At 42.0% G+C, this 18,225-nt stretch overlaps 1 protein-coding gene across 1 annotated transcript in view; it reads right to left on the reverse strand.

The window, feature by feature from the left end:
• Positions 1-318: 318 nt before the first annotated feature.
• Positions 319-18,225, reverse strand: part of LOC128126092 (uncharacterized) — a 21,450-nt gene continuing 3,543 nt past the window's right edge. Inside the window, 5 exon segments of the mRNA XM_052763825.1 lie at positions 319-852; positions 932-1,008; positions 1,115-1,334; positions 1,582-1,784; positions 1,899-2,020. Coding sequence (XP_052619785.1) covers positions 514-852; positions 932-1,008; positions 1,115-1,334; positions 1,582-1,784; positions 1,899-2,020 — 961 coding nt within the window. The 3' untranslated portion in view covers positions 319-513.

Genomic DNA, 18,225 nt, shown 5'->3' on the forward strand with positions numbered 1-18,225 from the left:
AATTGGTTATTTTAAAAAGAAAAGGCGCTATTTAGCCCTACATTAGTAGAAGTAAGCGGCTGAGTTAGCCTAGCCTACCCTAAAAGTGGTATAGTAGGGTATAGTAGGCGAGCGAGTTAGCGCAGACGCTTAGGCTAATAGAAAAGAGAGCGTCGGTGCGTAGCCTTCATTCTACTACGCTATGAAAAGGTTACGAAATCACTTAGCTCGACGTTAGAAGAGTCAAGGGGGAACGCCATACCTACATAGAAAAACCGATGTTCGCTGACTTTCTAAGGTATAACCTTTCGCCCCTTATTGAAAAGGGGCAATTAGCTTTGCACCACTGATAGACTACTTAAGATTCAATTCAAAAGGCCCTACTTAGTTTCGCAAGCCTTTGTCATTGTGAGTCTACTAAGTAGGGCCTGAGCCCCCCTGTGAATCCGTAAATCTGAGGAGCATGCCGCAACAAAAGGATGGTCCCCTATGCATTTCATTCTTTCCAGAAGGGAAAAAAAGAAGTACCCCCCATCATAGTGAACCCCTCCTTGTGATCGGGATGAGGTAGATGCCTCCCAGCCGGGGGGCGGATCGAATCGGAGTTTCCTTAGGTAGCCACCGACCTACAGTTATCCATAAACTTCCGTGCTTGGTGGAGAAGAAGCGAACAAAGGTACACTCGCTTGCTGTCTTGTTCTCTGTCGCAAACTGGGATCGCTCGCCAGCTAGGTCAGATTGGAGCAACATTGTATGAGAACATATTACCCATATTCGGGGACAAGGGGCGAAACGACCTCTCGATCTACTTACTGCATCCCATGAAGAAAAACGTCGTCTAGGCGTTACCTGTTGCTCCGATCTCCCTTACGCCTAGGACGTTGTCTGGGCCCACCAAGAGCCATAGTTAGTTGCTGTTTCCATTTGGTAGGTTTTTTATCGTTGTTGATACCGGCAAGACCCAGCCAGATGATGTTTGTTGGTTGGTAGTGAGAGGACACTTAGTACCTGCATACCCAAAAGGGGGCGCTGGTTCAAAAACAAGAATTTTTTATCTTTCTTGCTCTCCCTTAGCAGCAGGAAAGGAGTCTATCTATCTTCCTAGCTTTGGTAGATTTCCCCCAACGCAATCCACAGAAATTCCACGAATCCCTTGGTGGATAAGTCCGACGACTCAGCAGCAGTGCGGAATTTTCTTTCTCATCTGCTGGATCTGATCTGTAGTTAGGGGGCAATACATACCAAAAGGTTCGAAGAAGGATAATGAGTGAAGATCTGCCCCAGCCAAGTCGTCGACCGCTGCGGTACCTGAACTGAATGCTCTGAGGTTGAAAGGCAAGTAGATAAGCAGATTCCTACCTGTATTTTTCTTGTCTCGATTCGTCCACTGCTGCTACTGATAATGGAAAAGGTTATTAAGTTCTTTTCCTTCTTGAAGGTGGTTGGGAATTAACCAACACAATAGTGAAACCCGGTCCAACTTTCGCTCCCTCCGCTTCCTCAGGTCCCTCACTTCCTCACTCAACTCACTCAGATGCTCGCCTCACGTCACTTCACTCGCCTTGGGAGGAAGGCTACTGATGGTAGCGAATCTCAGAATACGAAGAAGATCAGAAAGGCAATCATAAGAGCAAACAAGGCAATGGCTTCCATGAGAGCAAAGCCTAAAATGGCATAACCAAATAATTTAGTATCCAATTCCGGACTCCGTGCTACTGAATGGATGACCGAACTGAATATCTTTCCAATTCCGAGTGCTGCTCCAGCTAAAGCAATTGTAGAAGTTCCAGCACCGATTTGAAACCCTCCATAACATGTTTCAAAGTTTTCATTTCAGTCTATTAATTGGAAGCAGTATTTTTCTTCTTGAAAGTGAGTTAAGTGGCTTTGAATGGCACGAACGGTATAACAATAAGTACTGATTCGACTAGCTTGAACATGGGGAACGAATGCTTGAATGTGAACAAATAGCTGACTCTTGCAAGTTTGTGGCCAGCGATTACCCTTTAAGCTGCTTGATAACAAACTAAAGGGCTCGAATCTATAGAAGCTCTACAAATAGCAGTTCTTATGAATTTATGGCACAGTTCTTTAAGTTGGGTAAAGGGAAAGTAAACAGTAAACAACAAAGACTCCCTATATCGAACCCCATTTTTTGATATGCCTTAGTCTAAAGATCTGGCTTGGTACATATCCATAAATATGTATTTTTGACTGCGGCATAGCTATCCCGTAGTTTTCCTTTTCATAAGATAAAGGATAGCCGTATAGGTATAGTATACGTAAGTTTACCTATATATATGTATTTACCTTATATGCCTAAAATTGACAGATGAGTCGGGATCCTAATCTTACTATTACAATTAGAGGATTAGCTCTTATTTGCAATCTTCCTTAAAGAAAGTCTAAGGTAGTTGCAGGTCCATTTTACTTTTTTTATAATGTGCGGGATTCCTACTCTGAGTAGGCTTCTTCGTGCGTGCCATTCTAGGAGTCTTCATTTACTCCGGTATAAAAAGGGTTATATCAAGGTCAATATGTTGGGGTGCAAAGTTATTCATTCATGACTTTGTAAATGTTTGACTTTTGTAAAACCCACTTGCATGTGGTGCTTTAGCCTTTAGACCCATTTGTTTGTTAGAGTGAGAGAGAGACATGTAAACACCTCTATATATAGTGGGTTCATATCACTCTTGAGAGATGTAGAAGTGAGTGTGTAAGTGTGTGTTAATTATGTAGTCTAGATCTAGATCCTTTTTTTGTAACACCATATACATTCAATATATCTCTTAAACACCCAAATCACCATGTTCAATTGTGCAAGCTTTAATTTCGCATGGCAAACCATGTTCTTTGTCACTACAATTGGTATCAGAGCTTGGTTTTCACGATCAACGTGACTTTTGAAGAATGATTCTCGGTTTGGCAATTTTTGTCGCAACTTGAACAATTTTGGTGAGTCTCTCTCTATGATCTCTCTTAATTCTTTTTGAATCATGCGTAACGTTTTTGAATTTTGATCGTTTGATTCATTGGATCTAATCCGTTTTTACCCCATTGGTGATTCAATAAATTTTTTGTTTAGATCAAGGGCAAACAAAATCAAAAATCAAATTCATATTATCATAAAAAAAATTTTAATTCATTGTTCATCCAAAAGTTACTGTTCGTAAGCCCAAATTGAAATCCAATTTTCATTAAATCGTTGTTCATTATATCAAACGCAGCCCATTCAATCTTTTTTACTGTTCATAATCGATTAATTCAAAGCAAAATAACAAATCAAAGTGATCTGTTACTGTTCATAATTCTCTACATTTTGATCACAATTGTTCATTATAAGCCCAAAATCTATTGATATGTTACTGTTCATCTGTGAATTTGTTGGGCTGAAGTTCTGTTTTATGTTGCGTCTTTTGGGCTCGTTAGATTAGCCTTTGTATTCTCCGGTTTGGGCCTGTCCAACCGAGAGCCTTTTATGTATTGTATATAAGTTATCGCTTGCATGCATATTAGGTTAAGATTCAAGATTTCAGTTTTAGCATTCCAGAGTTTTACGATATTGCTCTCTTGTAATCTTCCAATCATTTACAGTTGATGTTCTTAATCGAGCTCTTCTAAGGATTTTATTTAATCATTCGACTCGTTTGATTCAAGCTGTTTGTTCTTATTATTGCGTTCTGCCTTGTTATTAATATTGTGTTCTTGCTGTTTCATATTGATATACTTGTTCAAGATCTAATCGATCTTCATAGATTAAAAGTTGTTTTTAATCCCATCAATTGGTATCAGAGCAGGAGGCTGTGTAATCGATACACATCTTTTCTGTGAAAAAGATTTCCATTAGGGTTTTCCGCAATCATCGATATTTATTGAGCCGTCATCTTAATTGACGTATCTTAGTATTTATTGTTTTGCCCTAATCTGCTTTATTACAAGTCTGATCTTTGAACAGGTTATTACGATCATAATGGACGCAACGCAATCAAACCCTATTAATATTTCCAACAGCATTGGTTCGACGACAAAAATTCCAATCTTATACACCCATGACTATGAAGTGTGGGCACATCATTTTGAAGATTACGTGATTGGATCGGAGGACAATGGTTTTCTCATATGGGAAGCCATTATCAATGGACCGTTTTTATCATTCCGCGACATCCAGAGTTATTAAGACGCAAAAAGAATACAACGATCTGCTTAAGGACGTGACGAATATTGCGCAAGATGAAAAAGACAAATTCCAGTGCAATATTAAGGCACTGAGGTTGATCAGATTCGCCCTTCAGTCCGACACTTTCAGACTGGTCAGCTCATGCACTACGGCGAAGGAAGTGTGGGATAGACTTCGCGAACTGTACTCCACAGACGAAGATCTTGAACATTCTATTCAAACCTTGCTTCTATCTGAGTTTGGAGAATTCAGGCAAGGGGCTGAAGAAACTGTGACCCAGACGTTTGATCGCTTCAATCATCTTCTCAGCAAGATGATCAAACACGACATTGAAAGGAAGCTCATCGAACAAAAGGTTACTTTCTTGAACGGACTGCGATCTGAATGGAGAGCAGTTGTTTCCACCGTCAAAGCACATGAACAATTTAAATCATACTCTTTGGCAAAACTGGTGGGTATTCTAAAGTCCCAAGAGAAGATTGTGGTTCAAGAGAAAAATGTTGTCTCTAGTCTTGGTTCGTTGGCCCTCCTATCTAAAAGTAAAGCTGTGATGGAGGATGAAGAGCTCAATTTAGAAGAATATGACCTCTCAACTGAGGATTATGCCATGATGGTATCCAATCCCAAGAGGTTCATAAAGAAGAGATTTCCCAACAACAAAAACCGAAACTGGCAGGGGAGTTACAGCTCTGAAAAGGCGAACAATGAACCGAAGGCTGAGGAGTCCAAGAAGGAACCGAAGGCAGATGGCGATTCTGGAGTAAGCTGTTTTTACTGTGGTGGCAAGAACCACTATGCTAAGGACTGTGTTCTTAAAAAGATGGCTGAAAAGGATGACGGAAAGGATGAGGAAGCCGTGCTGCAGAAGAGATTGGATGAGTTGAGAAAGAAAAAGTCTACCGCTAACCCTTCTATTAATGCTCTTATTGTGCAGGGTTCAGTTAACAACGATGAGTTCGGTAGCACCGAAGTTTGGTCTACTGACTCAGAAGACGAAGAAGTGAGGAAGCCTACTCATGGAAAGGTTTATATGGCTAAGGAGGAAAGCAGTGGTGGAAAATGCTTCATGGTGTCAAGCGCATCTCAGATGAGGGGATACAATACCGATGGAGGAAGCAATGGACCGAAGGTGCAGGAAGATATGTGCTTCACGGCCAAACCACTCAGCCAACAGTTCAATGAGCTTGATGAACTGATAAAGAAGGTACAATCTATTTTCATTTCATCTAAAGTGCCATCATCCTCATATGAGAAAGAACTAAAAAACGTTAACACAAAAATTTCTCATTTAGATAGTAGCTTAACTCAAACTCGAGTCACCAATTCTGACCTGACTGATCAATTAAGCAGGGTGGCGTTGAAGAGTGAGGAGCGGCGTATGTGGATTGAGTTAAAAGAGTCGGAATTAATTAAAGTCAAAAACGAAAACATTTATTTGCAGAGAGACAATTTGAAATTGTTAAAACAACGAAATGTTTTTTGTTTAATAGCTAAACGTTTATATTCCAATATTACTCAGCTTCACTTAGACTGTGAGATAGGCAAGAAGATCCACCGTATGATTTTACCATTCCTAGAATTCAAGGAGGATGAAATTGATGCCGAAGCTTACAATTGTGAAAGTGTGATTTCGTCTGATGATGTCAACCCAACTTATCAGATTGGACTGGACAAAATTGAGTCCTTCATTAAATCCAAAGACCATAAGGACATGCTCAAAAATCTTTTGGACGAAAATGACAGACTTAAACTGAGAACCGAAACCATACAAAAGTTTGACTCTCTAAACGCCAAAGTAAGCTCAGAAAATAAAATCGATGTTGAAAATGCATCTGAGCTTAACGAGGACGAAAACATGAGTGAAATGTCTGTAGAGGATACAGTTGACTGCTCAGAATTTGTTAAAAGCGAAACTAAAAACCACAAAAATCTTATTTCTGAAAATTCAGTAGAATTCGCTAGATTGTCCCAACAAAAGTCCCCGAAATTAGTAGAAAAGGCTGTTGTGTATCAAAAGGTCAGGACCACTCCGAATCAGGTATATAAAGTGACTGGAGTAACCGAACATCAAACAGCTGAACTCACGGCTATTGTTAACGAAGACAATGCTGATGGCTGTGATGAGTTCTTCTGGGAAGCTCCTATTGACAATGGAAATGAAACCGTCGGACTGTCTGAAAGAACCTCTTGGATGAAGAAAGGGAGATACATACCTGAACCCTTGAACAAGCCTGATAATTTCAGTGAACCAAGCACAAGTGGTACAAAAGATACTCCTCAAGAGGTTGATTGTTCAGCAAAAGAAGATATTCCTTCTACGCCAACAGCCCGAAGTGAAACTTCATCAGATACTCCTTCCACTTTCTCAGGGCAAACTGAATCTTCTTCAAACATTCCCTCTGCTCCCTCAACTCAAAGAAAAACTCCTAATGTTCAAAAGGAACCAGCAAAGGTGACATCAAAAGCGAAAGCGAACGTTCATCATCAACCTAAACAGATGAGGGATAAAAAGATAGAAAGGAACCTAAGATACAGGAAAAACCTTTCTGAAAGGAAACAATTCTGGCACTCCCAGAATGCATACTATTCACACAAAGACAAGAATCTGAAGTATGAAAACAATCCCGTGAGAAAGCCTGATAATTCCAACAACCGAAAGTCAAGGTTCGGTTCGCAAGAAGATACCAACCGAAAGTCAAGGTTCGGTTTGCATGAAAATACCAACCGAAAGCAAAGGTTTGGTTCTGAAAAGGATTTCAACCGAAACCAAAGGTTCGGTTCCAAGAACAACTCCAACTGAACTCAGAGGTTCGGCACTGAAGTCAGACGAGAACAAGACTCAAAGGTTAAACCCACCAACGATCAAAAGCAAAAGGGTCACCTAGAGTCATCAGCAAGGAAGTCCTCCCCATCCAAATTCTCTCGTTCTAACTCTTCTCGTCATTCTACTTCTACTCATTCATCTCCATCTAGCTCTAAAGCTAATCCCACTCTTCCTCAAAAACCTCATTCATCAGCTGAACAGAAGGGAAAGCGAAAGGTCGATGAATCCAAGCCTGAGCCCACAGGAAACCAACCTAATCTTAACAAAATAAAAGTATTCACCATTAAAAAGAAAGATGAAACAACTTTAATTAAAAGAACATATCTTGTTGACATCTCTTTAACTATTCCTGTTCCCATGAAAACCTCACATGGACCCAAGAAACTTTGGGTTCCTAAATCTGCTTAATTTTTGCAGGTTATAAGTGACGAGCAGTTTGACGAAGAATGGTACATCGACAGTGGCTGCTCGCGTCACATGACAGGGAGGAAAGAGGAACTCAGGGAATACAGATCTCTTGCAAATGGTGGCAACGTTAAGTTTGGAAATAATTCTTTCGGCACCATAAAGGGATATGGGATGATAACGAATGGTGATTTTACCATTAGGAAGGTGGCCTATGTGGAAGGACTTCAACACAACCTCATCAGTGTATCTCAGCTTGTTGGAGGTACAGGTCTCAAAGTTTCATTCGATGATGAAGGTTCTGAAATCATAGAGAAAAAGTCAAAGAAAGTGATTCTGAAGTCAGAGCGAAAGGGTGAAATGTTTCCGCTGAACATGAAACCCATCAAAGGAAACCCAGCAATATGTCTGCTATCAACAGCTCAATCCGACGAAAGCTGGTTGTGGCACAGAAGACTCTCTCATCTCAATTTCAAAGATATTAACCGACTTGTCACTGGAGGTCATGTTAGGGGTCTTCCATTGCTCAAGTTTGACAAAGAGCATTTATGTGCTGCATGTGAAATGGGAAAGCAGAGTCGTCAAAGTCACCCATCCATAATTAACACAAAAGTTGTTGAACCACTCGAATTGCTTCATATCGATTTATGTGGTCCTTCATCTATTGAAAGCATCGGTGGTAGCAAGTACATTCTTGTTGTCGTTGATAACTTCTCTAGATTTACATGGGTGTTCTTTCTAAAGCTCAAATCTGAAGCGACTCAAAAGCTGAAAGTGTTTATCAAGCAAATTGAAGTCCAGCTCAAGAAGGTCGTTCGCAACATCAAGAGCGACAATGGTCTCGAATTCAAGAACAGGGAGTTTGAAGAGTTTCTTGCAGAAAAGGGAATTAGCCATAATTTCTCAGCTCCCTACACACCACAGCAGAACGGAATAGTCGAAAGACGAAACCGATCTCTGTGTGAAGCTGCCCGAACTATGCTAAGTTTCGCTTCCTTACCTCTTTATTTTTGGGCTGACGCTATTTCTGCTGCTTGTTATACTCAAAACAGGTCCTATCTCAACAAGCGATTCACGCTCACACCATATGAGATATTAAACAACAGGAAGCCCAATGTGAAATTTTTCCACGTTTTTGGCTCAAGGTGTTTCATCTTTAACTCTAAAGAACACCGCAACAAGTTTGATGTCAAAGCTGACGAGGGAATCTTTCTGGGTTACTCACTCACTTCAAAGGCGTACAGGGTCCTAAACAAACGATCAAGAAGGATTCAAGAGACATACTATGTGACCTTCGCCGACAACTATGTCAAGAAGCTACAGGCCATAGATGACACTGCCAGTGAAATCTTTCCTCAAACTGGCCAAGTCACTGTCTCAATCGCCAATCTGTACGAAAATTTTCTGGAACTATTTGACGAACCTGAAAAAGCTTCTCTCTCCGAAGCAGGTGCAGCCGACAACAAAATAGATCATATGAAGCAGATTGTCGAAGATGCTGCAAGAAGAATGCATGAAGAAGAATCGCCTACTAATGAATCTCCAACCAACAATGCTTCAGTCGAGGGGGAGCCAAGTTCTCATGTCGAGGGGGAGCCTAGCTCACATGTCCAGGGGGAGCCAAGCTCTACTACTTCAACCGAAGGTCCTTCATCAACCGGAGGTAACTCTCCAACCGAAGGTGCCCCTCCAAACGAGGGTGCTTCAATGCCTGAAAATCCAGCACCACAAGAAACCCCCGAACCTCGTGTTTCTCAAGACTCATCAATTGAGGGGGAGCATGATGATATGACGCTTGATTTCGATTGCCAATCTGAGCCTGAAGAGATGATCAACGCTGAACTAGATCCAACCTTCGATCCGAATTACCCTCCTCTTAGAAAATGGACCAGAGATCATCCTATCTCTCAAGTAGTTGGTGATGTATCTGAAAAGGTTCTGACCCGATCTCAACTGAAGGCAAAACAGACATCCTTATTCTCAAAGGTTGAGTTTTGTATCTTTAACTCATTTGTATCAAAAGTTGAACCGAAGACAGTGAACACTGCCCTCGATCACTCTGATTGGGTTCAAGCAATGCAAGACGAACTAAACGAGTTTGAAAGGAACAAAGTCTGGCGCCTCATTCCAACTCCTCCGGATGCTTCAGTTGTTGGTCTCAAATGGGTTTTTAGAAACAAAATGGACAAGGAAGGTAATGTCATAAGGAACAAGGCTCGTCTGGTTGTCAAAGGATACTGTCAGGAGGAAGGAATAGATTACGAAGAGACATTCGCTCCAGTAGCTAGGCTAGAATCGGTTAGAATATTTCTGGCCTATGCTGCTCACAAAAACTTTGAGGTCTTCCAAATGGACGTCAAGTGCGCATTTCTCAATGGAGAACTTGAAGAAACTGTGTATGTGGAGCAACCTCCTGGGTTCGTGAACGAAAAGTATCCAAACCATTGCTACATTCTGGATAAAGCTGTGTACGGCCTCAAACAAGCTCCGAGAGCCTGGTATGAAACGCTTACAAAATTTTTAAAGATGTCCAAATTCAAACAAGCTTCGGTTGACCCAACCTTCTTTCGCAAAAAGGAAGGTAACCACCTTATGATTGTTCAAATTTATGTCGATGACATCATCTTTGGCTCTACGAAACCCAGCTTAACAGCTGAATTCAGAAAGTTGATGGAGACTAAGTTTGAAATGAGCTCAATGGGTCCTATTAATTTTTTCCTTGGTTTAAATATAAGACAGGGACCCGAAGGCATCTTTATCAATCAGGAAGCTTACACAAAGACTCTCCTAGCAAAGTTCGGCATGATGGGAGACTCAAAAGTCAAAGTCCCTATGGCATTCGGCACCAAACTTACCCCTTCACTGGATAAACCGGCTGTCGACATCACGCTCTATCGTCAAATGATAGGCTCACTGATGTATCTAACTGCTAGCAGGCCTGATATCATGTTTTCTGTATGTTATTGTGCTCGATTTCAGGCTAACCCACGCGAACCTCACATGCTGGCAGTGAAGAACATCCTACGCTATCTTAAGCGAACCGCCTCCTTAGGTCTATGGTATCCATCTAACTCTGGCTTCTTCGTTCAAGCCTATTCTGATGCTGACCTTGGAGGATGTGGACTCGACCGCAAAAGCACAACTGGTGGCTGTCAATTTCTTGATGGGAAGTTGGTCAGCTGGCAATCCAAGAAACAAACATGTGTGTCGCTGTCTACTGCTGAAGTGGAATACATTGCCGCTGCATCCTGCACATCACAAGTGATTTGGATCCAGAGTCAACTTCGAGACTATGGACTCAATATGAAGAAGATCCCTCTATATTGTGACTCTGAAAGTGCAATTAGGATCTGTCATAACCCGGTGCAACACTCTAAAACCAAACACATAGCACTGAGGTATCACTTCATCAAAGATCACGTGGAAGATGGAAATGTCGAAGTTCACTTCGTAAGAACCACTGATCAACTGGCTGACGTCTTCACCAAAGCTCTTCCAGAAGCATCATTCAATAAAATTTTGCAAGGGCTAGGTATGATGGAATCAGAGTCAGTACCTCACACTACCTCTCGATCTCAAACGTAAGAAGCGAATCCAACCGAACGTTCGGGTTCAGTTCAACCATTCCACTCGCTCATTTCTTCAAAGGTAGTTTTTCTGAGTTGTATATTTCTTGTGCAAAATTTGTTTTTCTTTATATGAAAAGTTTTTTTATTGCATATTTAAACTCCTTGGTTTCTTAAAAATTTTCCTGAACCGAAACCTCCAGAAGGTTCGGGTTCGGTTTTCCAAAATTTTGTTGAACCGAAACCAACCGAACGCTCGGGTTCGGTTTTTCAAAATTTTTCTGAACCGAAACCAACCGAAGGTTCGGGTTCGGTTTCTCAAAATTTTCCTGAACCGAAACCAACCGAACGCTCGGGTTCGGTTTTTCAACTTTTTCCAACCGAAACCAACCGAACGTTCGGGTTCGGTTTTTCATTTTTCTTGCAACGTTTTTTTTTAATCATTTTTTTAACTCTTTTATAAATTTTTTTTTCTTCTCAATTTCAAAAACTCCAAAAATATTTTAAATTTTTTTGTGTGTGCTCATTCGTTTATGGGGATATATTTGATGACTTACTTAAGTGTCCCTAGAAGCATGCTGCTGTATGTGTCCCAAGCCTCATAAGATTTTGAATAATAGCCTTCATGACCTGGTATACACAAACCTTGTCTTCCCAATAAGGCTAACTCATTTATTCTAATCATGAGCAACCTCACTCTTTTCTCACATGAGTTTAGAGTCTCCTGCTTGGTCCTTATGTTCGCAGCCGAGGTACTATGTCTTCTTTCACCATCCCCATTATACTTCTCCATAACATTCGTATCATCACTGTAACCCTTGAGACTCTCAGCAACTACCACTGAGGTTTATGGTTACATAACATCTGTGTTTATGATCTTAGCTTCGTGCCACTACGAGCTGAGTGAAACCCAAAATTCAACACCAACGAATTGACGGTGACCAATTAACTTGATCAAGTTTTCACCAATGAATTAACGAATGTACCTTCATGAAATCTCATTTTTTTTCCTTTTTGCGTGGTTCCAATGAAATTGTTACACACCATGACATTTCTTCCCAAGGGATCCAGTTTTAAATTTTTATCTGAGATTTCATATTAATCCTAGCCACTACAAAATTAACTCAAACCTACTTGTTCAACAGACTACACTAGTCTCACAAGTACTTTGTTCACGTTCGTTCTTATATCAGGAATTGAATTGTTGAATCAAAGCGAAACCACCCTTAATTGGCCTTATTTAAAGAAGCCTTTCAACATTTATTGATAAATGTTTGATCGAAATTCAACGGGATTCCACACTAACACTTTGAGGTCTCTCTTGACCTTGAAGGAAGAGATTCGTGCCCGGGATCATCAGTTTCGTGTCATAATTGACATCACAGATCATTCCAAAAAAAAAAAAAAAAAGTTGCTTTATTTCTTTATCTTTTACACTCTTTGCACGAAAATCCTAGATTTTCAAAAATTCCGTTACTAATTATTTTACAGGCTGGATAATCAATGGATGGTTAATACTGAAGTTGTGGTTGCCAATAATCCACGTGGGCATTTTATTCAAAAGGTGGCGTTTAAAAGAAAAGGGATAAGTTCAAAAGGTTGCTGACGCGGCGGGAGTTCAAAGGATAGATATTCAAACGACGGTAAAAAGGCGGGCGCGTGAATTTGAAGAAGCCACGCTTTTTCTGACACTTATTGGACGCGTGTGCAGTATTGAAGCGTCATCCATCTGGCATTAATGGCGCGTGTGGAAATGGAAACGGTTTCTCTCTGAACCGGCGCATATTGGGCGGCGTGATCCTAGGAATCTGACACTCTCTCTCCTACATGATCATCGCACGTCCCAACTGTCACCAATCAGTCACTCAAAAACCCTTCCGTATTTCAATAAGAGATTTGAAACGATCTTTCTCTCTCCTGTTACCTACTATAAAAAGCCATCCACACCACCTTTTACCTCTTTACTGCCCCCATAATTCCCAAAGCAAAATTACTCCCAAAACTCTCTCCCGGTCATCTTCTTCTCCACACCTGCAACAATGGCTGAATCTTCATCCGTTCATGCTACTTCTCAGATTCTTCCCATTAGACCTCAACAATGCCTTGTCATTGATCTGAACCCACTAGCCTATGATCCCTACATGTCGCCGGTTATCGAATGCCTCAAGTTCTCCCCGCTTGCTCCGGCATTGTCCAGAATTGAAACGGTGCCAATGGTGACTCTATCTCAGGTCTATGCGACGGCCTACTACGACAAGGGCGTCGACCGGATATTTTTCGAAGTGGTGGAACACAAGACGTCGATTTCTCGTCCCCGCTTCTGCACCATGTTTGGGTTTGCTGCAGACCCATCACGTGTTAACCCGGAGACGATTCCGGTTGGCATGTTATACAGCATGTTCTACAACATGGGCTACACGGAAGTTCTAACCTCCGTCGCAAGGTTCAAGAAGTCATGCCTACCGCCCCTGTGGAATGGGCTATTTACAGTTCTCTTCAAGGGACTGTCTGAGAGGAGTTCCGGATCGGACGGGGCCAGTCGTCTTTTCCTGACAATCATGTATGGGGTGTACAACGGGATCAACCTCGATTATGGGTTTGTCCTTTGGCAACAGCTGATTCAGAGCCTTTCTTCCACTTCTCGACACTCTGAAGTGTCGCTGGCCCGGTTCTGGATCCTGATCACAAGATGGGCCATGGACAGGTTTGAGGTCCCAACTGCTGACGGTGTACCGATGTCCTCTGTTGGTACGTTCCACACCAAGAAGATCATCGTATCCGATGCATCGAAATTCTCCTTCATTGGCTCTATCCCGGAGTCGATGTATGGAAGTGTGCCATCAGACAGCAGTATGATCAAGGCGATCAAGGAGTTAGGGCCATCTGGTCCAAGGGAACTGACACCGGACATGCTGCGATCAATTCATGATGCCGACAAACCGGTGGCCAGGGGTAAGAAGGCAGACAAGGGGAAGAAACCATCCAAAGCCCCAAAACCTACTCCCAAGAAACGCAAACAACCAAAGGCTGCATCCTCCCCACAACCGAAAAGGAGGAAGACCCAACCGAAACGAAAGCTCGTCCTTCCCTCCTCATCAAGTGAATCCGAAGGTGGGAGTTCGGACTCTGAGGGATCACAAGGAGACGAATCTCCACAAAGAGGCAACACACCCCCTCGGTCCCCAACCCCGGAGATGGAACTTCACCAATCCCCAGTTCCTTCCCCTCCACCCACAATTCCTATTTCCATTCCCACCATAACCCCTACTATACCACCAACCTCATTCCCTATACCACCACCCATATTCACCACATCAACCGAAACACCACCTGTTACCGAAACCCCACCTGTAACCGAACCTCCACAAACCGAAACCCATACACAACTACCACCCGAAACTAACCCCCCACCCACTCAACCTGAACCAACCAAACCCATAACACCCCCAGCTTCACCACCACCTCAATCTCCAGAAGACGCCTCCGATGGCGATGATCAATATCTTGGTGGTGACGACCTGAACTTTGATTCGGTCTACTATAGTCCGTTTCAAGTTCAAAGTGATGAGGAGGATGATGCTCCTGTGACAAAGAAGCATCTCCGCGAGCTGAACGAGAAGGTTGATCAACTTCTCGCCTCCTCCTCCAATCAGCAGTCATCCTTATCTGAAGCTGCCCTTCAGAGGATAGTTTATGCCTTCTCTAGGGCTCAACATGACTCATTGGCCTCAGCTACTGCTGCGATAGACGCCTCCACCCGAGCTTGTGAGGCAGCGACCGAAAAAGTCGATAAACTATTCCATGACGCTACAATCCTGCTGCAGTCTATGCAGGAAAGCGCCGAAGCCACCAAAACAACTCTGGAACCAGTTGTTAATCAATTGGCCCAGTTTGTAAAGACGGAGTTATCCTCGTTCGCTACCCTCAGACAAAACCTTAGCGACGACAACTCGGCACTCCGTGCCTCCATCGATGCCCGCTTGGCAAAGCTACAGAAGATCTTGCGGCTGAAAATTCACTGATGGACGTCCTGGCGAGTAAGACTACTGCCCTCAAGGTCAAGAGCACCCAACTTTCCAACTCCGAACAACAATTGGAGGCTCTTCGATCCGAAAGGGAAGTCATCAAGACGTGTGTTTCGGATGTCCACGCCGCTCTATCCAACATCCTGGAAGCACACGACCCCATCCTCAATCACTCGGTGAGGCGTACCCTCGCTGAGAAACTCTCTCCGGCCATGGACCTCTTGAGTAAAATTGAAGGCCTACCCAGTTTCGTGTCCATTCCGAAACAAGGGGGAGATGAGAAGAAAGGATCGAAACCACCTCCTTCCTCAAAAGCAACTCACACAACCGAACCAACCCCAACTGGTCATGCCTCGGGTTCGGGTGTGAAGGACAAAGGCAAAAACATAGCAGAGGGAGGAGATGACGATGAAGATGAAGACAAGGAGACTATTGCGGACATGTTAAAGAGAAAGAACAGTCGCAATACTGATGACGATGTCAGTCGTGTGGCACGTGAAGCTGAAGAAGCCGAACGTAAACAAAAAGAAGCCAACGATCTCCTTGAGAGCCGAAAGCTGCTCTTCCCTGCCTGGACCAGGGATCGTTTGATAAAGGAGGCCATAGAAACTCCAAGCATACTATGGCTCGAGCCGGTGATATCGTTCGACTGCAACAACTCGGTCGATTCGCAATTTGATATGTCGTTGACTCGAAAGGCGTTCATCTTCCACGCCTTCTCCAACATTTTCGAAGTCCCGCATCCGAACGATGAGCTTGACAGGGAGCTCATTGACTTTTATCTGGAGGCCGCTCGCCCTCAATACCTTACATGGAGCGCCCAGAAGATTGTCAATGTTCGGGTGATGAAGCCGTTTGCCGTGGGGAGATTCACAAACATCAAGTTCAAGCTTATCCGAGGATCTGCAAGAACTGCTCACATGATCTCTCTGGCGGATCTGCCCAATCTGAACCCTCATGATTGGATAGTCTTGTACAACATCTTGCTGACGAACGAAGCCGAATATGGTCCCATCTTAGACCATGTCAAAAGGATGCTGGCATGCTATATCATGGAGGTGGCCCTAATGGATCAGGAGGTTGCCACAGTGTTTAAGAAGAAACCGAAAGTCAAGCCTGTGGGATCGGCCAGTGATCTAAACACGATGAAAATGGGCAAGATAGATTCGAGGCGAAACTCTGTGATGTTCACCAGAGCCGAAGGACAGAAATGTCTGTTCGCATTAGCTGACAAGCACCTCTACACCACTACCTGCTTGGAACACGTCCTATCAATCGTCAAGCGGTGTAAGGACAATTCGGTTGATGACATCAAATACTTTGAAGATATGATCAATTGGTACATCCGGTTTAGACAGACCATCCTTTCCATAACCAAATGTCTGTTTAGTACCGTGAAGAAGAAGGTACCAGCTTCAGCCGCCGGCCCAAGTACGAAGTGAAGGTCTCGCTCCAAATTGACGCAAAGGGGGATTTGTTGGGCTGAAGTTCTGTTTTATGTTGCGTCTTTTGGGCTCGTTAGATTAGCCTTTGTATTCTCCGGTTTGGGCCTGTCCAACCGAGAGCCTTTTATGTATTGTATATAAGTTATCGCTTGCATGCATATTAGGTTAAGATTCAAGATTTCAGTTTTAGCATTCCAGAGTTTTACGATATTGCTCTCTTGTAATCTTCCAATCATTTACAGTTGATGTTCTTAATCGAGCTCTTCTAAGGATTTTATTTAATCATTCGACTCGTTTGATTCAAGCTGTTTGTTCTTATTATTGCGTTCTGCCTTGTTATTAATATTGTGTTCTTGTTGTTTCATATTGATATACTTGTTCAAGATCTAATCGATCTTCATAGATTAAAAGTTGTTTTTAATCCCATCAGAATTAATAAGCCTAAAGTCATTTGAAGTGCTTGATTCATTCAATTCATCGCCGTTCTCAATTTTTTTCTCGTCAATGACGCCTGCATATCTTGTTCTTAATCCATTGATCTTGATGTTTGATTTCGCTGAAATCTTACTAAAAAATTCGATTAGAAGCTTGTGTTAATCAATACTTGTGAATCGGTTGTGTATGGATTTGTATATTAACTAACCGATGATGATCAAGTGATTGTCGATCATTGTTTTTGATTTTGATAATCTTGATCAAAAACTTTGAAATGTGTGTGACGAACATGTGAACAAAAGTTGATCTATCATGGTTTTGATTTAAAATCAGACATTTAAATCATCAATTTCGTGTTTATGTTCTTTGACTTTAAAAAGTCAAACTGTAAAAAGATTGGAATTCAAGAGATGAATAGGTGAAATCGTATGATGAAATTGATAGTTACAAGTTGTTTTGAGGCTGTAAGTATCGAAATCTAGCTTAATTTGGGTTTAATTTCGAATCTAGAAGAAAAAGGGTGTATATTCATCATGAACGAACACTGTGTTCGTTCGTATTTGTTCTTGAACAAGATATGTTGGGATTTGATTTCAATGTTTAAGGATGAAGCAATTGAAAAGGATCAGTTTAGAAATTGATTTGGAAATCGAACTTGATTTGAGATTTCGATTTTGATTGTCGATGGTTTGGATAGATTTGGATGAACAAACTGAATGATGTTGATGGTTTGGTTTCGCACGTTTGGAGTCCAAGATCTGTATCAAGTTCGCATATGATCTCAAGAATAATGTTTGCATTTGAAATCTTGAGTTCGCATCTGGATCTTCATTGGATTCGCATTTGATCTTGTTTGGGTTCGCATCTGAAATGTTTGTTCAATTCGCATTTGTGTGAATGGAGTTTGAATTTGGTAATTTTGAGTTTGCATTTGGTTACAGAGATCACGTGAGTTTGCATTTTGTTCAATTTTGGAGTTAAGATGCGAAGTATTTTCTTATCCATGGTTCGCATATCTGGAAGTAGTTCATTCGCATTTGGTTCATTTGATTAATTGGGTGAAAGATGCGAAGGGTGTGCGAAGCATTCCCTGTTAATCGTTCAATGAAAAAGAAAACAAATATGATCGCATTTGGTCCCTCCTCTTTTCAAGAAATAATATAAGTGGTCCAACTTCACAAATGGGGTCATAAAATGATGAATTTGCAGAATTTTCAAATCTAGTCCCTGCAGTTTGTGCAAATTTACACATTTTACCCACTTTCGTAAATGGGAGTGTGTTTCGCATATTTGGCTGTTTTTGGCGCAACGGGTCACTGCAGAATTTTGAAATTGACAATTTCTACCCATTTTTGAGAAATTTTGTCAA

Source organism: Lactuca sativa, chromosome 5 (genome assembly GCF_002870075.4).
Source record: "Lactuca sativa cultivar Salinas chromosome 5, Lsat_Salinas_v11, whole genome shotgun sequence".
Lineage (NCBI taxonomy): Eukaryota > Viridiplantae > Streptophyta > Magnoliopsida > Asterales > Asteraceae > Lactuca > Lactuca sativa.